The 26,298-nt window shown below is 41.2% G+C and overlaps 2 protein-coding genes across 3 annotated transcripts; one reads left to right on the top strand and one right to left on the bottom strand.

Annotated features, from left to right (window-relative positions):
- Positions 1 to 20: 20 nt before the first annotated feature.
- LOC131683694 (dymeclin-like) lies at positions 21 to 12,546 on the bottom strand. 2 transcript variants are annotated; one of them, XM_058965916.1, is made up of 11 exons: positions 12,187 to 12,546; positions 11,935 to 12,081; positions 11,582 to 11,875; positions 11,420 to 11,524; positions 11,040 to 11,365; positions 10,807 to 10,979; positions 10,586 to 10,711; positions 10,207 to 10,533; positions 9,963 to 10,145; positions 9,775 to 9,897; positions 21 to 894 (listed from the first exon to the last, which is right to left on the bottom strand). In XM_058965916.1, exons 1-11 carry the CDS (start codon positions 12,327 to 12,329, stop codon positions 745 to 747), a joined length of 2,097 nt encoding a protein of 698 aa, XP_058821899.1. In that variant the 5' UTR covers positions 12,330 to 12,546; the 3' UTR covers positions 21 to 744. The 2 variants fall into 2 exon arrangements, with proteins under 2 accessions (XP_058821899.1, XP_058821900.1); XM_058965917.1 differs by having other exon boundaries at positions 9,963 to 10,139.
- Positions 12,547 to 18,371: 5,825 nt separating this feature from the next.
- On the top strand, positions 18,372 to 20,064 carry LOC131683692 (uncharacterized). Its single transcript, XM_058965911.1, has one exon. The coding sequence runs from the start codon at positions 18,475 to 18,477 to the stop codon at positions 19,879 to 19,881; it is 1,407 nt and encodes a 468-aa protein (XP_058821894.1). The 5' UTR covers positions 18,372 to 18,474; the 3' UTR covers positions 19,882 to 20,064.
- The last annotated feature ends 6,234 nt before the right edge of the window (positions 20,065 to 26,298 follow it).

Raw genomic sequence — 26,298 nt, 5'->3', positions numbered from 1 at the left:
ACAGTTCAATAAAATCTACAGTTCTTGCTGAAGAAATTAGTTTTCGTCAGTTAATTTGAAACGCCTTGATTGAAATTAGTACAGTGTTTCATATTGTTATTCGCTCTCTGCTCTTTGTTATTGTTTGTCGTATTTTTTACAATTCACATTCAGCATTTGTTATACTGAATTTGGATTAAATTGCTATGCTATCTTTTACATTCGATTAACTTTGAAAATAATCTATGTTTTATAGAAACTAATAATCAATTTCATAAAAAAACAAGAAACGAAGTTACTGCACAAAAAAGTAGCTGTCATGCGTACAAAAATGCGAATAAAGAATAATTTTTCTATCTTGCTAACAGGCATCCGATTTTCGGAACAGGTCTATGTACAGAAATGCACAACAGTTTTGAGCTTCTTTCGTTAAGTAAGATTAAACATAACCACAGAAATGGACAAAAAAATATTTCAAGGAAATAAATAATCGTATTCCAAATCATGTTGTCCAAGGAATGCTACAACTGTGTTCTAAACGCTAAACTTTTGTTCGGCATCTGCGAAACCGTTTTTGACCGTATTCACAGATCGAACAAACTGCTTTTTTTGATTGAATTTTCGAATTTACATTGCTCTCTCTACACTTCCTATATGGTTTAAGAGTTACAATATGCGACCATCATCGAGCCCCGTGGAAGATACCAAAACCGTGTAGGTAGTCAGAACCGGCAGATGGTTCACTCTACCAGGCGGCACATGCGGTTAACAACTGATCTCCGTCGTTACACCTTTGATTGATTCGGAACTAAAGTGAACACAGCCCGCGTTGCCGACCAACGTCCAGACGTACGGGATGAAGAATTCCTCCGGTGCGTCCTCTTCGACGTACTTGAATTTGAGGTCCGGGAATTTCTGGAAATGAGAGGATAATGAATTGAAAGATGGGTAAGATAGTTTGAATTAAAACATTTTCCGCTTGGACTCTCCAGCTGTCATATTGTCTGCATTCAGGTGATCGCCTGGTGGCGGAATGACGATTTTACTAAAATTTACAAACGTAAGAAGGATAAACGTTTATTAAAATGTAATGAACTTCAAGGCGCATAAAACGAATTTTTAGGGTTGTCTTAGCTTCACAAATATTAACTTTATTGTTGTAACACAACGATATCAAGCATTGGGGACGACTGGGATCTGCGAAAGCTACATCACCTTCAGCTACCGCTTCGTGTAATGTGCGGAGGTTAGATCCGGCCAGAACGCGACATCGTCCTTCATGTTGTGTTTCTTATGCAATCTTAAATTCCCATAAGGGAAAATGGGACTGAACCACTTTGTGCATTAAGGGCACAAAACCTAACTTAAATTAGGTTTTATTTTTTGTGTTTCGAATTCATTTCGTCAGTAACTAGCACCATCTGGGTGACTATGTATCTAAACTAGTACCCAAATTAGCATTAGTTAGACACACAAAAAATCCAAACAGTTCGCACGACACATGTGAACGTTCAAAGCAACTGACTTGTCCCGGGAAGCAAATACAGAAGCTCAGGTTTGCTGACGTATTCCGTCCGTGCTTTTGAAAAAATGTATTCCCGGCCTTGCCGAACCACTTCATCGATTATTTGAGTTGTCGCTTGCCACCGGAACGTTTCCATCGTTGTGGATATTAGCTTTTGTTTCCAGTTCATAAGAAAGGGGACAAGAAGAACGCAGAAAACTTTCGCGGAATTTCTGCACTATGTGCAGTATCGAAGCTTTTCGAATTAGTTGTGATGGAGCCGGTGTTCTTTTTCTGCAAGCAATATATCTCAGAGGATCAACATGCATTCATGCCTTGCCAATCGACTACGACGAATTTATTGTCATTCCCTTCTTTCATCTCTGAGGGGTTTGCCATCCTGCAAACCGATGCTATCTACACCGATCTGTCCGCCGCTTTTGACAGAATCAACCATGATATCGCCATCACCAAATTAGCTTGGATTCAATGGATCACTTCTCCGTTGGTTTCAGCCATATCTGGTAGGCCGTAAACTTAGCAACGACAACAGGGAAGCTATCTCGTACCACTCATTTTTCTGCTTTACTTCAACGATGTGAATTACAGACTAAGTGGACCACGCTTGTCGTACGCCGATGACGTCAAGATAGTCAACCGTCTCAAGACTTTGACAGACGCTCACATCCTGCAGAAACAATTCGATTTCTTCAGCGAGTGGTGTGTCGATAATCGAATGGTTCTAAATCCCGCAAAATGCACTGCGATCACCTTCTCAAGGAAAAGACAATCTATTAGTTTCGACTACAATCTCTCGCGAGAATGTTGCGTGAAGGATCTTGGAGTGAGGTTAGATTCCAAACTCACTTTCAAGCAACATGTCTCATATGTTATTGGCCGGATATCACGAAACCTGGGGTTCATCATCCGTGCTGCCAAATCATTCACAGATATATGCTGGTTAAAGAGCCTGTACTGTTTCCTAGTCCGGCCATCTCTCGTGAATCGATTTGGAGCCCGCACTATATGAACGGTTGTGACCGAATTGAAGCTATCCAACGCAAGTTTATACGATTCGCCCTGAGACAGCTACCCTGGCGGGATCGTTTTAGACTACCTAGCTGAGAACCGCTGCCTACTAATTCAATTCGACACACGACACAGCAAGAGCTCTAGTTGTCGCCGATCTGTTGTCAGCGCAGATCGATTCTCCAGCCTTGTTCGAACGAGTAAACGTCCAAGCTGGAACTAAAGCGTTGCGCAGCAATAATCTTTTGAGAATGCCTCTTCGGCGATTCAACCACACAGTGAATGCGCCCATCACAGGATTACAGCGAACTTTAAATCGTGTGTCACACATGTTCGACTTTAATTTAACTCGTAATGTGATTAGGACAAGGTTTTTGATATTTCTTAAGAGTTTTTAGATTAGGACATCATTATTGTGGCCGATTGCGGCCTGCTAGTGATCAACCTTTATAAATAAATAAATAAAAAGCGACTCATGGTTCATTCGCCTACGCCACATTCCGTCTTCCATCTAAACGCCTCCATAGATAGTACGCAACACCTTTCGTCCGAAAACTGGTCCTCCACGAATATAGTCCACGTCTCGTGGCCGTAGAGGACCACCGGTCTAATCAGCGTCTTATAGTTAATCAACTTCGTGCGGCGGCGAATTTTGTTCGACCAGAGCGTCCTCCGGAGTCCAAAGTAGGTACGATTTCCCGACAAGATCCGTCTCTGAATTTCTCTGCTGGTATCATTGTCGGCGGTTACCACTGAGCCCAAATACACGAATTCATTGACCATCTCGTTTTCGTCACCGTCAATCCGAACTCGGGACGGGAGGTTCACATTGTCGTCTCTAGAACCCCTTCCTCTCATGTATTTTGTCTTCGAAACTGTGGGAAACGAACACGGGATCGACCGACAATAAAATAGGTTTTCGTAAGGTTTTATCACTTTTATATTTCTACTCTACACTTCACGTGTTGCTCTGTTCAGCAGTGTCTTTTTTCTGTCTTCTCTCTCTCTCTCTCTCTCTCTCTCTCTCTCTCTCTCTCTTTTCTCTCTTCTCTCTAGGTTTTCTGTAGATGGCGGGCAGATCTCCGACAGGGTGGCCAGGAAAGTCGCCACCACATACGCCCCTCCAGTTACACCAAGAACCGAACACGGTGGGCCGATGGTGTAATTACTGTGTATCCGTCGTCTTGAGGATGATGCGATATGTCATTATCGCACAGAAAAACTGGTTTAATGCGGTCAAGGGATATATTTCGTCTTTTTCCCGATATGAAGACAGCGAAAAATTTGTCCTTTCTCTCGAGTACTTCGTAAGGTCCTTCGTAGGGTTGCTGGAGAGATTTGCTTACTGAATCAATCCATATGAAAACGTGACTGCAATCCTTCAGCTTTGGGTGAATAAAAACATTCGACTTTGAATGGTAGGTCGTGGCAGGAGCGTTAAGATCGCAGAAAACTTGATGCAGCTTGGTGAACATTTCGTCACGGCTAATATTTCCAGTCGGTCTATCGTAGAATTCACCAGGTATTCGAAGGGCCTGACCATACACTAACTCCGCAGCCGAACAATTCTTTTCGAAATACTATTCGAAGAACAAGCAGCACCAAAGGTAAACGATCATGCCAGTTTACAGCATTTGTACACATTAACGCGGTTTTCAGTGTACGATGGAATCGCTCAACGATTCCGTGGGCCTGTGGATGGTAGGCGGTAGTATGAATGTGATGTACACCCAACAACCGTGTGAGTTCTCGAAACAATTCCGATTCGAATTGGCGCCCTTGATCGCTGGTTATGATTTCTGGAGTTCCAAAGCGTGCCAGCCATTCTGAGTACAAAGCCATAGCGACGGTCGGGGCCGACATATCGCTAAGTGGAATTGCTTCCGGCCAGCGTGTAAAACGATCAATGATGGTCAGCAGGTAACGACAACCTTTCGATGGTTGGAGTGGTCCAACAAGATCTGAATATGTCGAAATCGTGCTTTTGGGATTGCGAAAGTTGAAAGTGGTGTCACTGTGTGACGAGATATTTTTGAGCGCTGGCATTGCTGACATATCCTCACTAATCGGTTAATGTCCTTGTGCATGGAAGGCCAGACAAAACGATCGGCAATGAGCCGTCTTGTAGCACGTGCTCCAGGACAGGCAATTCCGTGTAGTTGTGAGATGACCGTGGTGCGATGACGTACTGGAAGATACGGACGAATGCAATTATTTATCGATACATCACAATATGGGGGTGGGCGTAGCGTATTGGTAAATCGATTGCCTTGTACGCAGCGCACCTGGGTTCAAGTCCCGACCCCGCACATAGGGTTAGAAATTTTTCATAAGAGATTTTTCTAACCCGAAGAGGCGAATGACCTTAAAGTTAAAACCTCTATAATTGAAATAAAAAAAAAAAAAAAAACATCACAATATATAGGTGTTGAAAGGTGTTCGGGAATCGGAACTGCTCAATTTTGAGCGAGCCTGAGTTTGACGAGAGCAGCATTTTTAACTGCGGGTCGTGTTCTTGATCACTCGCAATCGCGCTAAAGTCCACTCCAGCAACAACTGCATTCACCCTCGACAACGCATCAGCAACAATATTATCTTTTCCACTGATGTGTTGAATATCGATAGTGAATTCCGATACAAATCTGAGGTATCGCTCCTCGTGAGGTAAACGGCTGCTTGGGTCAGTTGTAAGGGCATAAGTGAGTGGAAGATGGTCAGTAAAAATTGTAAATTGCCGCCCTTCAATGCAGTGTCTGAAATGATCTACCGCCAACTTTGTCACCGTGAGCTCCCTTCCAAAGGCGGAATAGTTTTATTGGCTTGCCGAAAACTTTCGAGAGAAGAAACCTATTGGTTTCCATTTGCTATTTACCAACTGCTGGAGAACAGCACCCGCAACAAGGTTAGAAGCATCCACCATTAACGCTAGGGGCTTTGAAGCATCGGGATAGAATAGCAGTACAGCATCTGCAAGGCAACGTTTACATTCGTCAAAAGATTTCTGTGCACATTCATCCCAAGTAATTATCCTTGATTCGTTTTTTTTGATTGTCAGGAATGAGTTTCCGAAGAACTTCTTGAGGTTCCACAGCGTGTGGGATAAATCGTCTGTATACGTTCACCAATGCGAGGAACCGTCGCAGTTCCTTAACTGTGGTTGGTGTAGTGAAGTTCAGCACAGCTTCAACACGCGATGGTAATGGCCGTATGCCATCCTTATTAACCGTATATCCAAGAAATTCAACCTCCGGCGCAAAGAACGTACATTTCTCGATATTTATTACAAGACCATTTTCTCGAAGGCGGTCCAGCACAAGTCTCAGGTCTGTCATGTACTCTGCCTCGCTTGACGATGCAAATATCGTCAATGAAAACCACTACAAATTCCAGGTCACCAAAAAGCTTATTCATAAACCTTTGAAATGTTTGACTGGCATTGCAGAGTCCGGACGGCATTCGAAGGAACTCGAATAGGCCAAAATGCGTTATAATTGCTGTTTTCGTAATGTCTGCGTGTTCAACGGGAATATTATGATAAGCCCTGACTAAATCGAGTGTAGCAAAGATGATTTTACCTTGGAATCTGTTGAGCAGGTCGCGCACGTGAGGAACTGGATACTTGTCTGGAACGGTGACTTTGTTGAGTCTGCGGTAGTCTCCAACGAATCTCCATTCGCCGTTCCTTTTAGGAGCACAGTGTAGTGGGCTTGCCCAGCTGCTACTGGATGGTTGGCAGATGCCCGTTTCGCACATAATTTTAAATTCGTCTTGCGCAGCTTTCTCTCGTTCTGGATGCATTCTACGGGGTTTAGACGCAACCGGTGGTCCGTTGGTAACGATGTGATGCGACACATCATGCTTCACATCCTACTGAACCAAAGACGGCGTCAGTATCGCTTGGTATTCCTTTAGTAGGTCACGATGTGGATGTTGATAGTCTACAGCTTTTACGCCATGGATGACTGCCGGAGTTAAATTACCCATAGCTCGAAATTTGGTTGTTCCATTAATAAACTGTCGATGCTTTAAATCGACTAACAATGTCGAAATGCGCGAGAAGGTCTGCACCGATAATGGCTCCACTCACATCGGCAACAATGAAATGTCAGGTGAAGCGGCGTCGTAGTCCGAGGTCGATTGAGACAAACTTGCTTGCGTAAGTATGATTTTTTGTGCCATTTGCCGCATGCAACGAAAACGGAATGGTTCCTCGTTGTCTGTCGCTTCTCGTGGTCGGTATTATTGAAACGTCCGAGCCTGTATCGATGAGAAATCTGGTGCAGCTGCTCCTGTCAAATAAAACGAGCCGGCGACTTTCGAATTCACCGCCTACCTGTGCCGACTCAGGAAGGCGCGAAGCTAGTTTTTTTGATGACTGAATTTGCAGGGCTCTCAGCAGTGCTCAGCCTGACCGCCATATTTCCGATAATACCAACAAACCGGTTGTTCTCCTGCGGTTTCGGCTGGGTCTGACCTTTAGCCTACGTATTTCGACCTATCTGTCCCTTGAGACAGGTAAAATCGAGCGACGATGTTCCAGGCGATTGTGCCGAACAACTGGCAACGGACGAGGTAGAGGAATCTAACATCCGATCGGCCTGCCATCGCTAATTGACAATACTGCGCGAGCTTGGCTCGGTATGCGCTGCAGGAAAAATGTCTTCATGATGCTTTCATCCACATTCAAGCCGGTAGCAATCTCTTGCATTCGAGCAAGTAGGTGCGATGGCCGGACATCACCTAAGTCGCTTAATCCGAATAGTTGTTCAATACGGGCTTGTAGTGATAATGCAAAACGGGCGATGAGTCAATCTTTGACCGCTTTGTACTTTTCGTGGTAATTGTTTACTTTAGCTACTTTTCCCCCTGTAAGTGAAAAACATGTTTTTCTTTCGTGAATATGCTAGTTTAGTGTTGCAGATTCATAAAAAGAGGCGGAAAGCGAAAATTTTTAATAATTTATTAATGAGACTAAAAATAAGTTCTACCTACTAACCTTGCACATAGGGTTATTGTGCTCCCGAAAGTAAGGTTTTTGGCGAAGCTAGTTTAATGCGGCTACGCCGCATAGCCGAGTTCAAGGATCCGAAGCGGCGCAAAGCCGCTGAGAATCCGCTGGACGAGCCTTCCTTGTACTTGTCATCAGAAACGCAAGCAAACCTGTGATCCACTCGTTTGCCCGGTATACTCAAACATAGGGGCTATCCCTAGTTTAAGTCCGACTGAGCGGCAGCGAATTTAATTTTTGCCGATGAATACAATCCTATTGTTACTAAATAAAACATTGTTAATGCCTAATGTGGCTACGCCACATCGATTTTTTTCTCATGCTGTCCGACTTAAACTAGGGATAGCCCCTATGTTTGAGTATACCGGGCAAACGAGTTGATCACAGGTTCGCTTACGTTTCCGATGACGAGTACGAGGACTACGGCTATGCGGCATAGCCGCATTAAACTAGCTTCGCCAAAAACCTTACTTTCGGGAGCACAATAACCCTATGAACAAAGTTATTAGGTACAACTTACTTTAAAGCTAATTAATGAATTATTAAAAATTTTTGCTTTTCGCCTCATTTTTATGAATCTACAACACTAAACTAGCATATTCACGAAAGAAAAACATGTTTTCCACTTACAGGGGGAAAAGTAGCTAAAGTAAACAATTACCCTTTTCGTTCACTGATGGAGTGTTAACCAAATCCGAAATATGGCAAATGACGCTCTGGTCGATCCTAGCGACGATATGCCAAAACTTCGTTTCATCCTGTGTAATACGTGCGAGATGGAATTGGGCTTCTGCCTGCGCAAACCACATATTTGGATCGTTTTTCCAGAAGTCTGGCAGCTTCACAGAAACAGCCGCTGCCAGCTCCGCTTGTTGTTCACCGGTGTCAACCATTTTGAGGTTAGAAGCGCGACGCAAAACTATTCGGTGATCGTAAATGTTCGTTGTGTTCCCAACACACAATCGGAAAGTAAATCACGGCGGGGTCACCAAATGTGGGAAAGGAACACGGGATCGACCGAGAACAAAATAGGTTTTCGTAATGTTTAATCACTTTTATATTTTTACTCTGCACTCCTCGTGTTGCTCTGTTCTCACTCTCTCGCTTCTCTCTGGGTTTTCTGTAGATAGCGGGCAGATCTCCGGGTGGCCAGGAAAGTCGCCGCCACAAAACGTTGATGGCAAGTCCAATCTTGCTTGCTTCAGCCTTCAGTTTGCTGTACATTTCCGACATCGCCTCAAAGTTCCGTGCCATTATGTCAATGTCGTCGGCAAAGCTAAGAAGCTGGACGGACTTCCTGCCACTCGTATCTATCCCCGCTCTCCTTATTACACCTTATAGCACAACGTTGAACAGCAGGTACGATAGACCATCTCCTTGCCGTAACCCTCTTCGAGATTTGAAGGGACTCTAGAGTGGCGTACCATGCCCAATCCAGTTTTAAAGATGCGTGCAGACACTCAACTAGCTCGTAACGGAGAGATGTGTTAAAGATGAAATCATCACTTCGCAAGCACGAACCGTCGCGAACAAATTCTTCACCGCCAGCGCAAGGTTCAACGCCGTCTAGAGCTGCTCCACGTTTTGTGCTGAGAGACTTCTGACCCTCTTGACGATTGAATGAATGACTGCATTTGAAAAGACGGTCTATCTTGAAAGTTCATTTGGGCGAACTCGATGACTGGCAGCTCTCGTGCTGGCTGCTGGAAGTACGTTTCTGGGATTGTAGAAGGGATGACCGTCGATCGGTTATCGAGTTGCGGGCGAGCTAGCGGATCAGAACGAGTTGAAGTATTGCGTCTAGCCCGGATACCAGACTTTGTCGAAGGGATGAACGTCGACCTAGGATTCTTAGTCTTGTCACTAATGCTGTTTTCGGCTTTAGAATCGAGTCGCTCTAGGTTCGCTCTAATGTTTACAACATCCATACAAAAGTGACAGTTCCGAGCGAACCTACAGCTACTCTGATCTAAAAACGAAATCGGCATAAGTTAGTGTCGGATTCCGCAAATTTCATAAACTAATCAAAAAGTGTTATATTATCTAGTAGTCCGAAATAGTGATGGCGAAGAATGTTTTTACAGACAAAAAATGATTGGGGGATAATTGAAATAGGGTATCAATAGCTAATTTAAAAAAAAATGCTATCTCCGATAGGTTAAATTACGTCTAAACAAATTAATAAAGGTTTGGAAATTTGGCTAGAAAAACAGGAAACATTCAAGATTTTCAATATATATCAGAAAAGCCTTACCCTCAACCGATCGCTAGACCACTGACTAGCTCCTTTCGATATCACTTCTAGCACTTCGTTAACACCAAGCTCGCCACGCTGATCCTGCACCCGAACTAGCCTGGATGAGAAAAATCCTACGACCTGCGAAGATAGACACAAAGTTACCATTTTCAAAACCCCAATTAGTCGTGATTTCATCAACGCACCATGTCAATATTCTGAATAATGTCCTGAAACGCCGAATGACTCCGAAAAGCCTCGAACACATTTCGTTTGTACAGCAAGGTATACACCAGATTCGGACAGTAAACTAACTGATGGGACAGACACGAGTTCAGAATTTCCAGCACCATTCGAAGCACCTCTTCCAGCACCGACAGATCCTGTAACTGCAAGAGTGAGATCATGCTCGAGTTTGCTTGAGGCCTTTCGAAAGAGCCATCGACTTACCATATCGTCCGAGGTAGACTCCGCGATGGACACGGTAACGTTGGCCGCATTCCCATTGGCCGATAGTTTCAGCTGCTGATCGAGACGAGCATGTTTCTTGGCCAGTGTTTCAAAAAGACTAACTAGTCGCTGAGCCACGTACGGATGCAGGGAACGGAATTGACCGGACATGTTAGCGAGTGCGGCCAAACAGTTGGTGTGCAGATATTTATCCCGCATCTTGAGCATGTTGTACTGGATCGTTCGGATTACTACCAGGATGAGTAAACCTCCGAGTGATATTTCACTGATGGATCGCTCCGTGTACCAGGTTATATTTTTTAGGATCTGAAATTCATGGTTTACAATAAACAATTTGTCAGAAAGACTTTCTACTTACAATTTGATGAACACTCCTATTGAAGTTATCATCCTCACTCAGGATTAACAGCACAATCAATGACATGTAAATGTGATGCGAAGTACTGTCTGGCGCATGGTATAGAGTTTGAAGGATCGGAATTACCTGGAATAAAAACAAATTGAAGACACTACGTTCAGAACTGTTTTTGAACTTTCGAACAGTTCAGAATACAACCAATCAGTATCAAAACAACTCACCAACTGCTGCAAATTTTGCTGCGCCATCACGTACTTGTAGAATCTTTGGTTTCGATGCAGCAACAGATAGAGCAGCAAAGTTGCCTGATCGATCGTCACTATTCGGCACAGCGTGTTGTACAGGGAAGAAAAGTCTATTTTGAAAGTTACCGGTTCGTCGTTCGGAGTATCTTCTGAAAAAAAATGTAATGTACCATTCGATAAAAAAAAACGAATGCAACAAGCTAATTTACCTTGCGAATCACAGCAACCGAACAAGCTGATCCGGTACGGATTATCCTTCGTTGTGCAGTGATTTGCCAGTATCAGAATCAGCAGAAGGCTTTGATTAGCCAATGGATAGTGCTCCGTAAATGCGGTAGGCAAGTCATGAGCAGACAGCACGTCCGGTTGTTTACGCGCAAAGGTCAAGATGGACCACAGCGACTCGGCAATTCCGAACACGAACGAACCACCACTGCCAAAACCGAACATCGTGGATGGAACTTGCATCATCCGACTTAGGAAGTGAAGCAGGGCACTCATCAATGTGTTTGCGTGTTGACATTTGTAAATAGTCCTGAAATAAGGGTTCGTGGGCTTTTGCAGAATAAGTGTAAAGTCAGAAAGTTACCTGAAAATTGTTGATTTATCTGTTCCATGCTGGGAAAACTGACTCACCGACAACAATACAATCAAACAGTTCACAGCTTCCAGGTGCAGATGATATGTGAATTCTCTGAAAAAAGTTTCCAATTTAACTTATCCAACAAAGTTGAAAGTAACCATGTCGTACTTCACAGGTATTACAACAATAATATTAACCAACGCCTCAAGAAACGTCTCAAATTTCGTTCCATCGACCAATTTGGCAACAGCTGCTTTCGTGTCCGCAATCAATTTAGGATCGACGTTTAGAGCAACCTCCGCTCGTTCTAAATCATCCTGCTTTAAATTCTGCAGACTCTCGTTGGTGGGAACTGCTTCGAAATGTTGCAATAGCTGATACTCGGAACCTGTTTCGATCATATACTTAATCAAGCATCGAATTATGAACAAAGCATTAAATGCCTGCCAAATATGCACCGAGCTACAAAAAAACAAAACATTAAAACCCCCATTCGATTATTTAGCTTCTACCCAAAGTACCTTTCTGCATCGGACAGAGCCAGTAACTCGGAAACTTTCACCAGATACAGGCTGATCAGAGATCCAAAGTTTCCAGTAGATAAGTTGTGACTGATGAAACTCTGACAAAGTGATTCCAGCCTCGAATCCAAACTCAACTGCTCCTGACTACAAATAGAAACGCACGACCATTAAATAAACAATCAACACATCATCATCGGTGCGTCTGATAAGAACACGAAACTACTCGCACTGATAAGAATGACAACGCACCTATTAGTCGGCAAATTGATGTGATATTGCAGGAAATTGTTCCAGAACTCATCGTTGTAAACCGGGATGTGATCCTTGCCAACAAATCGTTTCAGATACTCGTTCTCCGCCAGGTCCATCTGTCTACTTACGTTCATCCCCATGGTATACCGGTTGACATTAATGTCGTGCTAAGCGGGCAACCCTCAAGGGACAGTTTTTCCGTCGTCCCGAGGAATAAAAACTTATTTCGTATTTAGATTTGACGACGGGCGATGAGTAAATATAAGTACATAATACACAGAATCGGCCGATGACAGTGCCACAGCTGCACAAATTTTTGCTGACGTTCTCGCTGTCATAAAGTGAGGCGACGACTCTCGCGGAACCCACACACTGCAAACAATGCACCCTGGGTATAAGTAAAATCCTTGTGCGACTGACCCTAAACTGAGTATTAAAATATACATAAAAAATAATTCTCGGGTAGGTTTTCAAAAGGCGACAAATGTAAACAAACTGAGATATCTACACTACACCACTCTTTTTGTACTTTAAAAAATGTGGACGAACATGGTCAGGCGATTTAAACAGTTTGACGTTTAACTCAACTCGCCTATGCTAATTGCCCCTAGGAACAAATGCAATTTGCGAATGCGATTTAAAGGCGATTTCAATACTTAGACAAATTTTCTGGCGGCTGAAAAAGACTTGGTTGTTTTTGCGTTTTTCAAACATGGCGGCTCATGTTTGGCTTATACTTAAATTAGTTTTTTTTTTAAACAATTGGCTTGTTCTCGCTTGTATTTTGTTTGTCTAGTGCACTTCATTTAGCAACGAATGTGGGAAATTGTGGAATCGTGTGTAAATATAGTGGAACTACCCAGTAAAGCTCAGCCGGAATTGAACTGGAATTCTGGCTGGTTCCAGTTCGTACACGGGCTCCAGTGACACAACCGATTCTAACTAGAATCGGTTGTGTCACTGGAGCCGGAATACGAACTGGAACCAGCCAGAATTCCGGTTCATTTCCGGCTGAGCTTAACTGGGTATAAACACTCATAGTAATAGACTCGCGGATGTAAAAACCGCAAAACTGGCAACTAAAAAAACAAGCGCGTTAAACTGGCATCACCCAAAAATGTGCAAGCTCGAACGTGCTCGACTGTATTCGATCACCTTTTTTTATTAAAATAATTTTTCAAGTGGTTCAATATGTGAATCAAAAGAGAAGTTATACGTTTGATACTGAGCAACAAGAAATTAAGAAAAGCAAACAAAATCCAATTTCTTTAAAAAAAATACAAATTTGATGAAAAAAATATAAGTATTTTTATTCAGTTATATAGAACACAATAAATATCTTTCTAAATAACAATGTAAAATACTAACACGAACATGAAAAGTGAAACCTACTGTGAATAACAAAATAATTTTTTTATATAAAATCGCAATACTTGTTCTGCTTATTTGCATTGTATGACGTCATGCTCGTTTGGCTCCGAATTTTGACAGTTTGTTTGGCTCGATAAAATTACCTTCGCTGGTCTATTACTATGAGTGTCTATAAGTGGAACAAGATCTCTGACCTAAACTCTTAATAATAGTCAGATTGTGGTAAGTTTTGGTGTGCAATTCCAATTTCACCATTGATTCTTCCTATAGTTTGGTGGTGATTACCTAGTGTAGTGATAAGTTTAGGTGAATACATAATGAATCCGAAAATAAGTATTATTTGTAATTTTCATAGTAGGCAATTAAAGGCGATTAAATGGCGCGTTCCCTGCACGGTAAAATTTTTTTACCCATTTTATGTATTCAAATTGCCCATTTTCGGAAGTTATTCAAGCTATCAAAAAAATGGGTATTTTTTTGTTTCTAACAATGAGTACTTTTTATCCATTTCACAACTACTCGATGAGGTAATGTCAATGGGTTTATTGATCTTAACAATGGGTGAAAACTCCTTAAGAATTATTTCAAGCAATTTAACCTGCTAACTAAGAATCGTAGCGGAACCTGCAAATTATCGGCCTGCATCGAAGTCCGTGGTGGAAACGGAACATTTCGGCAATGCTCCGAAAACAACGGCTGTTTAGACTACTGAGGATGTTGCAAATATGCACTAGTTCGGCATTTTTAGAACAGCCAAAAGATCCAGCCATCAAAAATATATCCAGTTGGCGGTTTTATTTTGTTAAGGAGTTTTAGAATAGGATCTCTATCTAGATTCCTACTTTTGTAAGGAGACAATAATGTGAAATGAGTGCTATTTTATGTTTTTTTAATTCAAAAACAATTCTATTGACAGTATTTTTAATCCTGGCGCGATTTCCATAAATGGGTATTTTTGCGCATTTTGTTGTAACAATTCTGCGAAAAATAATGGGTAAACTATACCCAGGTTGACGTACAATGTCTGTACTCATTTATGGGTACAAACCAAGGGGTGAGTCGCTTAGCACAAATCGAATTGTGCTCACAAATAAACAGCGTGGTAGCTTGTGCCGCAATGTGCCACGATGTGCTACGATGTGCCACGATGTGCCATGGTGTTCAGTAAAACAAAAGCAATGGTTGCTATGATTATTCAACTACACTTTGTTGACAGTTTTTGGGTTGTCAAAAGTGTGCCTCATTGTGCCACACATTGTGGTAACGAGTGAAATGATCGTGTATTACTGTGAATCGTAATCTTATATCGTGTTTTCGTAGGTGATACAGTGTGTATGGCACATTGTTCTAAGCGACTCACCCCTTGGTACAAACTCTTTACCCATTTAATGGGTTATTCCACTTTAATTGAAAAATGCGTAGTTTTCTACGCATTAATGGATACTTTATTTCAACAGTGTGGGCGATTTAGGGGCGATTTAAGGGCGGGTTGAGCGGCTAAAAATGACGGCGGCAAATCGCCCAAATGTTGCATTTGAAATAGCCCCCTAATTTCCAGCAATTTGCTGACAAATTGAAGGGCAATTAGCGCATCCGGTTGGCAAATAGCACCCCGTTAGCCAGCAACTTGCCCTTTTTAACTGGGTTGCTATCGTATCACACGAATAGGATTCTCCAAAAACGGCGGACTACACTGAGAAACAAAAATATGCATAGTTAACATACTTTCTATTCCCGTCTCTTTTCTTCTGCTGTGATTTTTATGAATTTTCATGCATAAACTTCTAATAACCATTCAATGAGTGGATAGACCGAATATGTCCAATGCATAAAATTTACAGCAGAAGAAACGAGAGGCAAATGGAAAAGTATACTATCGATGCATAAATAAAATTCTGCGTGTACCAAATTATTAATTAAATTAAAAAACGTCGTACACATTTTATTAATCATATTTTTTTCAAACAACGCATACGTCCTTTTTATTTCCCATGGTCGTATAAACACACCAATATTAGAACCTCGATGTGGAGATACGCGCATAACAAAATGTCATAAGCGACATTTTTCTTCAGTTATTTTTACAACTGTACATACGCTTATATAAAAAAACGACCTATCACACTTAATTTTTCTGCCGAATCTCAGCATTTTTCGCTTCTTTTGCCGAAATCTCAACAGAGTAGAGTAAAAGTGACGTTTCCTAGCTGAGGCTCGGAAAATATTTCGCAAAAAATCAGCTAACAAATCTCACTTTATAGAAATATCATGTTCTAAATTTGCTGACTACACGGCTGTTGGAAAATTGCCGAACCAAATTCAGTGTGCATATGTCCAATTTTTTTAAATGAATATGTCATTTCACTTACGTCTTAAAAATTTTATTATTGCCGTAATTGTTTTTCGAATAAAACATCTAATGCTAGTTCAGAGAAATAAATACCATTCTTTTCCAACCGAAATCCGACAACCCCTTACAGAGCAAAAAAATAGTTGTTGTAAATGACAATATGCTGATTACTTACCGATAAAGTAATCACAAAGTGGTACAAAACTAATAGGAATTCCAAAAAAATATAATTTTTAATTTACATATTCTACGTCGTATCGGCAAAAAATATAAAAACAAAAAAAACCGGCTCATTCGACGTTTGCCTTATGTTTATATTGCGCGTATGAGAAGATAGAGAGGAAACAACAAAACTTTCTACTTTTCATCGATTTCTATGTTTTTCTTTTAAACTCGATGAAACATCTAATGCGCACTCTATTGGGAAGTAGATGAACTGTGAACTAAAGCTTCAAGGATTAACTCAACTTGAAATGAAATTGTTTCGTAATTACAGATTAAATTTATTTTTTGAACGGTCACATGTGCTTTCGTGTCTCGAGATCAGTCCTATGCGCCACGACGTATGTGAGTCCTAGGCAGGGAAAAGGACGTATCGTGAGTTGGTAAAATGTCGTATTGACAGAAAAAGGTCGTATTATCAAGTTTTGCTTAATAGTAATAATAATCATTACAATTTCTTATTAACAGTATTAAACCACTAAAGCAAGGAAAAAAATAAAACTGTAGGCGATTTTTTAGTATTTAAAACGGTTTAGTTCATAAATAGTAATTAAAAGTATTTTCTCCATACTTTACACTAGATTTTCTCGGTTCGAGCAAAATGTCAATGGATCGTTTTGAAAACCCACACGGAATTCAAACAACCAACAGAATATGTTCTTTTAACTTCAATTTAGGATGCTTTGAGTTTTGCGTCGCTTTTGCACTTATTAGTGTTGTCAAAAACGAAGAGAGAGATTCGACTCAGTCGAGGCCTTCCATGGAATAAGGTACTTTTGAGTTGTTTGAGGTATACTCAAACATAGGTAGATTCAACTTAAATTTAGGCATATTTAACTCAAGGTTGACTATAAAAAACCTGTCAATGAGTTGTGGTTTTTGCCGTGGTTAAAGGGAAACAACCTTCAACACGGTTTACCTAATTTTAACTTATTACACGATACCCCGAGATTGAGTCAAAGAGCTCAACTTTTGGTAATTTTTCGTATCCGTGCATCCTAGAATTCTACATTTCTCGACAAATATATCCCGCATAAACGAGAACAATTAATGGATTATGTGTATTATTGTTTTTCCACAATTTGGCATATTGTGATTCGACAACAAACACACCATACCGTAAATTGTTTCTGTCATTTGGGGTATTGTTTTCAACCGGATAATCATTTCGGGAATATGGCGTTAGGTTATGTTACAATACAAAAACGACGATTTTTTTCGAACATTTTTTTTTACAATACCACAAATCTAGCTAAAACCCGCAATATGTTGCAGTGAATTTACCAGCATTCCTGTTTTTTCGGCACATGAACATTACCCAACAAACAATTATGCTGGATAATGGTTTGTCCAGTTCTTGTTCAGCTTGTTCCCTCGTAATAAAGGCTTGTTCAGCTTTCGTTGTTTGTTGGGTATCTAGTAATATACTGACTGATTGTTCGGCAAAATTGTACCAACATTAGCGAACCTCGTCAATAACTTACAAAACAGGTTCAGCAAATCATCTGTCAAGTCGCCATTTTCAGAAGAAATTGCTGACTGACCAGTATTTTTTGACGTTTGGATAGAACGGATCGCGGAGAGTTTGGTAAACGAATTGTTTTACTGAATTGATTACCGAACGGTTTGCTGTTCAAAACCCCAGCAAAATTTTACTGTACCCAATAATTTAAATTGAGTGTCTACATAACTTTTTTAAAGAGAGGCGTTCTAAAAATTACTCAAAAAATGCTACGTTATTTATGGATGGTCCCTAATATAGGTTTATTCACATAGATAACAGACGTTTAGGCTCGATTTGAATCGTGTGTAAATACCCGCTGCTGAAATTCCGAATAAATCAGACATCTGAAACATGTTTGGCAAACGTTTGCAGATGACGCAGTGTTCACTACAATGCAGTTAGAGTGCAGCTGTCAAACACGTGTAGCAAACAGTTGCGCAGATGGCAATAGTGAAACACGGATTTTCAACGTATATCAATTTGAAAGTTTGCACAGGTTTTTGAAGAAATTTTGTTCTAGCCTGAACGTCTGTTATCTGTGGTTTATTGTTCGGACTATGTCACGAATGGTTTTTAACTATGCGTTAGGCGCGCAAATTTTTTCCTATTCTGAGTCAGTCTAATAAAAACCCCACTAGCTGATGATGTGATGAATATTTTTCATCACCCGCGCGCCTCTGACAGAAAATTCACTAACCATTCAAATAAACAAAATAAATTTTTACTATTTATGACAACAAACAGTGTAAAAACGCTAAAAATTATTTTACTATCAGACAGAAGATTTGCAAAATAATATAGTTTATATCGATAAAAACAGTGCATATGTTTTGTGACCATGGACCCGGTCGAGTATAGAATACTCCAAGAAACTTCAATTCAAAACAACAACGGCACATCGGCGCTGAATGTTTTTCTGCACATCGTACCATCGTTTTTCACCAGTTTCCACACAATTCAACTTATCTCTGCAGCAGCCATCACGCAGATTCCCGGCCGGTTTTTGTTGGAATTCTTCCTGATAGTATTTCCCTTCGTGCTTATGGTTACCGTGCTGAGCCAGCTGGTCAGCAACATATCCGTTGCTTTGCTGCTAATAACCAGCCTGTCCGCCCTTCAGCAAATGCGACACAAAACCCATCTGATGCCGTTTGTGCAGATTCCGGGAAGAAAACCACAATTTATGACCGCAGCCAGGGCACTTATAAATCTGATGACGGCTGTTTGTGTATTAGCGGTAGATTTCCGTATCTTTCCACGAGAGCTGGCCAAAACGGAAACCTTCGGATTCGGTCTGATGGATGTTGGAGTGGGACTGTACGTATTTAGCAACGGGATCGTTTATAAAGCTGACAAAGACCAAAAACTGGATCTGCTACGCGTGCGGAACGTTCTGCTGGGAACGCTTCCATTGATAGTTTTGGGAGTAGCACGTTTCTTCGTGACACAGGAGATTGATTATCAGCAGCATGTTTCGGAGTACGGAGTGCATTGGAATTTTTTCATCACGTTAGCTATCGTTAAAATTGCCGGAACATTTATCATGGATATAATTAAGGATCCGGAGATTGCTAAGTTCATTGCGATAACGGTCCTGTGCTGCCACGAAATGATGCTGCATTTGGGAGTCTCTCGTTACGTTCTCAACGAAAAAACTGGAAGATCTAACTTTGTGGAAGCGAACCGCGAGGGCATCGCTTCCATACCTGGTTATGTAGCCCTGTACCTGGCCTCGACCAACATAGGATCGGTGATGCGACCCTCGGTCGAAATTCAACCGGCGAAGAAATTCATCAAACAGGCCATCAAACTCAGCATCGTAGCCGGCGTTTGCTGGAAAATGATTTTCGTTTGCGAGGATATGTTTGGCGTGTCACGGCGTCTCGCTAACATGGGATACGTATTTTGGATTCTGTCCATCGGGACAACGATGTGCGCCCTGTTCATGTTCTGCGAAGTGTTCATCTACTTTGTACGGTTCGAGGAACCAAAATCGCCGGATCAGATAATGAAGGGAGACGATTTTTGCATCTGGTACATTCCACTGATTTTTGAAGCTATTAACGGCAACGGGTTGCTTTTCTTCCTCGGTGCCAACTTACTAACCGGATTGATTAATATGGTGTTTCAAACGTTGTTACTGGAGCCCCCGGCGGCCCTAATCATCATTAGCTATTACATATTCATGCTCTGCGTGGTGACTGTTTTTATGCACGTTAACAAGATTAAGCTGAAATTTTGGTAGGAAATTTAGTTGTGCAGGGGGTTTGTCGAGTCTAGTCATTGTGGACAAACTATTCTACTAAATAGTTTGATAGGTGTGTAATTCCAATTATTGACAGTTGAGGTTCGCTCAAATTTTGAAAAGACTGTTTAGAACCCATGTAACAAAACAATCTACATACACTATTGAATAATAAAACCATTTATCTGTACAATCAATATTTGTCCTTAAGTTAGTTCGATGACGTTGTCTTCTAATAATAGGTAGCTAACCCTTAGGGGAAGGGGCAACAATAAGTTTCGTTATATTATCGTTATTCGTTATCGTTGGCGGATCCAAGATAATCTTGGATCATGTACATCTGGAGAAACATGCTGCTTCAAACCAATGTAAAAACTTAATTTTCATGTCGCTGCCCATGATTCAGCAAGGCCAAACTTGTACCGGAAGGGGTCAAACAAGGCTCTCTAACGTGTTCATGATGTTCACATCATTATTAGGTTGAGTTGCCCAAACACAGTATATTAACATTCAAGGAGGCTAGACTTGTTCACTGTGCCTTTCGCGCTGAACCGTGCCCAGACGAATATAATTTAGAAAAGAAGATTCTGTGAAGTCCGAAGCAAGTCGACTGAAAAATATGATATTTTCTTATCCTCTGCGATGTTTGCAATTCAGTATCTTCGCCTGTCGAATTCAGGGTGCTTGAAACAGCCAACACCGTACTTCAGCAGGATTTCGCATTTCTGACCCGGTTTGGTAACTACACCGTCGATCTCCACTGTCCGAGCGAACACGTAGACACGATAGTGCTGCGTAAAACAATTACATCCAGCAAACTCGTCCGCCTGCTTTTCTAGACTATTCATGATAGCAGTAAACTGTATTGATGTAACTTTTTGAACGGTAAGTGTAAATCATCACAACACCCAGTTTCCAAAGCTTTCACCTCCTGTTGTATTTCGTCACCTTCCATACATGCTGTTTTAATCTCTTCATACTTCAAGGCAGTAGCCATTACAGCAGATGTAACAATTCCACGCATCCAAGCTGGTACTTGCAAGTCTTGCTTTTACTACCCGAAAAGATTCGTCTGAGTCGCCCCAAAAGAACAGAACTCATTTTTTTCGTTAACTTCTACAGAGGCTTGTCAAATCGTTATAAGGTGGTAGACGGGTATGGTCATTCCACGGCAAATTTCTTAGAGCATATTGCACGCAAGATTTTTGTACGCATTCTAACCGTTTCATTTAGACGTTGTGATGGGGACCACACTCGCACATACTCCAAATGCTTCGCACCAACCAGCAAAATAGAGATTTTAGAGCATATAAATCGTCAGTCAGTCGTATTTCGCTTCAAGAAACCAAGTATTGCGAACGCCTTCACCGTCGTTGGGGTGATGTGACACGACAAGCTAAGCTTTCAAACAGCACTACTAAATCACTCTTTCGATGGCGCGGCCTTGAAGCAAGTACTCATAATGGGATAGAGTGAACGATCGCCTGAAACTTATCATCTAACATTTGTCAACGTGTACCCGCATGCCATTCAACAGAACCATTGTTCAATATTAAGTACGTCATCTTGAAGTGTGCAGCAGAAGCAATGGAACGAAAAATCTTTAAGTTGTCGGCGAAGAATAGTTTTCCAGATTGGATACGAGTGCAAAGGTCGTTTATGAATAAAATGAAAATCAACGTGCCTAGGTGATTTCCTTGAGGGACTGCAGTTGGCATATCAAGCAGGCTAAAACACGTTGAACTAATTCTAACAAAACCACATCGACTAGACAGTTGCAGTTTGAGAAGAGCAATGTTGTGAGGTGCTTTATCGAATGCTTTTGAGAAGTCAAAATATATTGTGTCGGTTTGTTGACGCTTCTCAACAAAGGGGACATCTTACAATGTACATTATCAAATTTGAAGTAGTAGAATGTTGCTTCACAAATCCGAGCTGACAATCGTCGAGGATGTACATCACATTGTAAACAAATTGTTTAAGGACTTTAGCCAAACAGTTCAAAAGCGAATTTCCTCTGTAATTTTCAACATTATGAATGTCTCCAGCCTTGTGAACTGAAATTATAGCCGTTTCTTTCCATACACTCGGGAAGACGTTTTCAGTGATTGAGCCGTTAAAGATAAGACTAACCGGCAGAAATAACGATCGTGCTCATCCCTTTATGAATATTGGAGGCATGCTATCCAGGCCTGGCCGGGAATAGAAAGGTCAATGATGGTAATATGTCCATATACTGTTGTGCGGAGAGACAGCTGAGTTGGTGAATAGCCCGCGAAAGTTTTCTGCAAAATGGTTTACGAACTCGACTGTGAATTGCGCGCTGGCAGCCCCGGGATAAAAATTTACGGGAATACCCCCAGCACGTTGTCTACTTTTTCACAATTTTCCAGAACGTTGGAGTTGTTCCGAAGGTTGCTGTTTCTTCATGACATTTATTCACCGAATGCTCGCGGGAAGTTTCAGAATTGAAGTTCGGTTTGGCGAAACAGCTTTGATTTCATCGGTCTTGTGACGGAAGTATCGCTTGCGTTGTTCTCGGAGCATGTTGCGTAGACGACGAAGATCAAAGTTCCACCACGGATACTTATAGTCCGCCTTTCTTTCGACACGTTTCATAGTAACTATGCGGCGGAGTATCTCTTATACAGTTCCGTGGAACACTGCGACAGCATGATCCATATCGTTTCCACTTAACGGATCACAACAGACAACAGCAGCGAAGGCAGCGAATACGGTATAGACATTCGATGAATGTTTTAACTTCATTCGTTCTATGACTCTAGGACCGATTGGTCGATCATTCCAGTCCGTGCAGTGCAATTTTAAAAAGAATAGTGCTAACCCGCTGCCAAGGTTATCTTGCGCATTCTCCGCCTCGAGGTTTCAGTTGTTTTTCCCTTTTGTGTGTGCGCGTTTACCGTTATCCGACCAGTGAGCAGTGAAGCAGTGTTTTTTTTTTTCTTGTAAGCCGTCTGGATACTGTTATATACACAATAGAGTGGGACATAGTTATATGAAAAAAATAAAATTTGGCTCCGAGTAACTTTTTGGGTCCCATTTAGCTCCCAGAACAACTCTGTAAATTTTTAACTCGTTTCACCGATATTTTTGCGCCCACGGTTTAAAGTTTACATGGGATTTCGTATGGGAAAATTGTCTTTTGCAAATTAATTCTTCCAAGAGTCGCTCGTTATCTCCTAAAAATAAGTAGATGTCTGATTTTTATAGGAAATTTGTCAAGGAAACAAAATCTAGAAGACTGCAAAACGATCGGATGCTTGTGGAAAAAGTTATTAAGCAAAAACCAATTGATGCTCTGAAGATTGATAAAAATTTCACTTTTCATAGCATCACTGCTTCTGACGGTCTAAATGAATACAAATTTTTTAACTTTCTCTTATTATGTACAAAAGAAGCCTCAATTTGTTCCTTAAAACCTTGCGAAGTGACGAAATAGTATAGATAAACGATTTAGACAAATTAAGAGAGGATTAAAACAAAATTGAGTATAATCAGACAACCAGCAGCAGTGGTGCTAGAAAAAATGAATATTTTATCAATCGTCAGAGCATCAATCGGTTTCTGCTTAATAACTTTTTTCACAAGCGTCAGATCGTTTCGTGGTTTTCAAGACCTTATTTCTTTATTAAATTTCCTATAAAAGCCACGTAACGATTTATTTTTAGGAAGTAATGGGCGACTCCTGGAGGAATTATTTTGTAAAGGTTAATTTTCCCATACAAAATCCCATGTAAACTTCAAACAATGGGCGCAAAAATATAGTTTCACCGATCGAGCTAAGAATTTGCACAGTTGTTCTAGGATCCAACTGTTCCCTAAAAATTTGGTCGGAGCTGGAATCTAATTTTTGACCCATCCTAATACACAAATCTATAATATTACACTCCCCATTCTTGCCTATAATACCAGTTTGCACTGGTAAAAAAGCGTGTGCAAAAATTACTCCCCCTGACAGTGGTTCAAATCAAGGTGAGATGGATGTCGAAACAAAATCGGCAGCCCGGTTTAAAGTGATCTTGTTCCGAGCCAAAGACAAAAAATGTTTGAATTTATTGACGATTTCTCGAGTTCTGATCGAAAATTCGCCCTGATAAGCTTCGGGTGGTGGTAAATAGCTTGAACTAGGCAAATGATATTGCTGATTCTAAGCCTTTTACGCGAAGGAATATAGGTTATATGTACCATCGAATACGTTTGAATGTGCCGGGGTTGTCTCCGATCCGAGTTTAAACTGTCCGGATCTGCTGACACATGGGGTTGGCTTTCTTAAAGACCCCATGCTCTAGCCAGTGAAGATACTGGAGTGCAAACGTTTGCATTCAGCATCAGTCGCAGTGGACGGAAAGAGGACATATGGCCTGCGTTAAGCCATACCGAACCAAGCGCCATGATTTTTTTCTGGTATTTTTCATGCAAAAAATCATTTTTTGATAACTTGCCATTAACTGAGAAAGTTGAGGGATACTAATTTACTTTCAATTACTATTTGAGTACTCAAAAATAATTTTATGTGGGTGTTACTAGCATTAAATTGGATGTGACAGCGTTTTTTAGGCAGGTATCTTAAAATGGCGCTTGGTCCCATTTGGCTTAACACAGGCCATATGTCAACTCTAGAGTCTTATCGGATGACCTTCGCTGGTTCTTCTCTACCTAATTACCTCCTCTTTGACAAGGTTCGTCTGCCTGTCCCTTTTTGTGCTGCGTGTCATGAACTGTACTAATTGCAAACAATTGGAACACACAGCTTCCCAATGTAGTAATAAGGCGCTTTGTGGGAAATACGGTGGGAATCATGTGGATGATTCCTGTGGAAGCCATGTCAGGGGGAAATTCACATGATCACCCGACATGTCCCGCATACAAACAGCGCGAGGAGAATCTTAAGCGTTCCCTTCAGGGACGCTCTAAGCGATCTTTTGCATAAATGCCAAAGATAGCTACGCCATCGGACCCTACGAACATCTATACTAGCTTGTCTACTGACGAAGGCGACTGTAATGAACTCCAGGAGGAACATCTTCTGCTGTACCTAGAAGTAATAGAAAAAGAAGGAACATCTTCTCTTCCAAGCTTCGTTGTTGACGGACTAACGAGAGAGTTATGGCTTTTCCCTCGAAGCCCTTTTAATTATTGAGGTTTGCGGTGATCACGATTGAAGACCAATAGATCAACTAAAATCTCAAAACTCAAAAAATTGCATTGGTATATTAGTATTTCTCGTACCTTAATGATTAGTTGAATAAATAATAAGTTTATCCTGCATTCAAGAACGCTTTTCCTAGAAAAGCGCTATTTTAGGCTCTAAAAATTTTATTAAAAATTCTCATCTACAAAACAAAAAATTATGCGTAAAGAAGGAATCGTTAAGGTACGAGAAAAATTAATTGCGATCAATTGAAAAAAAAATTAAAGGTTGAGTGGTTTTTTGGCAATCGTGATCACGAAAAAACCATTTTTGGAAAAACGAGATTTTGAGAAAATCGAGTTTAAACTTTCAAGTTACCACTGCTCTTGGTAGACGAAGCGCGCTTGGAAGCGCTGTAACTATCGATCTATTTCTCGGATCTCTATAATTTGGGAAAATATTCTCAAGGAGTAGTACTTTCAGATAAAGTAATGAAAAAATTTCGATTTTTTGAAAAATAAAAAAGTATGTAATCCCTTAAACCAGGCAAATGATATTGCTGGCTACGAGCCTTTCACGAAAGAGTGTAGAGTATATGCACCATCAAATAAGGTTGATTGTTCCGGGGTAGTCTCCGATCCGATTTAGAATTGCGAGGACCTTTGACAGAAATGTTAAAGATAAGCTACACCATCGGACCCTACGAACATCTGTACTAACTTGTCTACAGACGAAGGCGATTGTGATGAACCCCAGGATAGAACATCTTCTGCTGCGCCTAGAAGCAGTAGAAAAAGGAGGAAAATCTCTTCCAAGCTTCGTTGTAAAGGCCAGAAGTTGTCAAAAATAACTACTCGAGGAAGTACTGGTGCAAAACCGAAGCAAGCAGCTCCCAGTCTCAAAAACCTGAGGTCAGAAATGGAGTTCCCAGCACTTCCAGGAACATCAAAAACCCCAAGTGCTCCCAAATCTTGTCTCCCCTAGAGCCTCAATTAGCCACAGACGGCTTGGTGATATTGCGGAATTTCACCCCGCAGCGAGGCTAGTTATAGATGATGGTACGGAATGAGGTTGTCTTCATGACGATAGTCGATCTACCTCACTCCATGAAGCTTTGAGGCAACTTCAATATGACCATTTTGAACACGGGTAAAATGACACGGATTACTGCTCCCCAGCGCGCTCGAACGTTTTTCTTCTCGACATCCCTGCGGTTAGATTGCATGTGGAAGGTAATCCTTGATACCCACGGCAGCGACCATCTG

The sequence above is a fragment of the Topomyia yanbarensis genome, chromosome 2 (genome assembly GCF_030247195.1).
Source record: "Topomyia yanbarensis strain Yona2022 chromosome 2, ASM3024719v1, whole genome shotgun sequence".
Lineage (NCBI taxonomy): Eukaryota > Metazoa > Arthropoda > Insecta > Diptera > Culicidae > Topomyia > Topomyia yanbarensis.
This window is presented reverse-complemented; position numbering and strand designations above follow the sequence as displayed.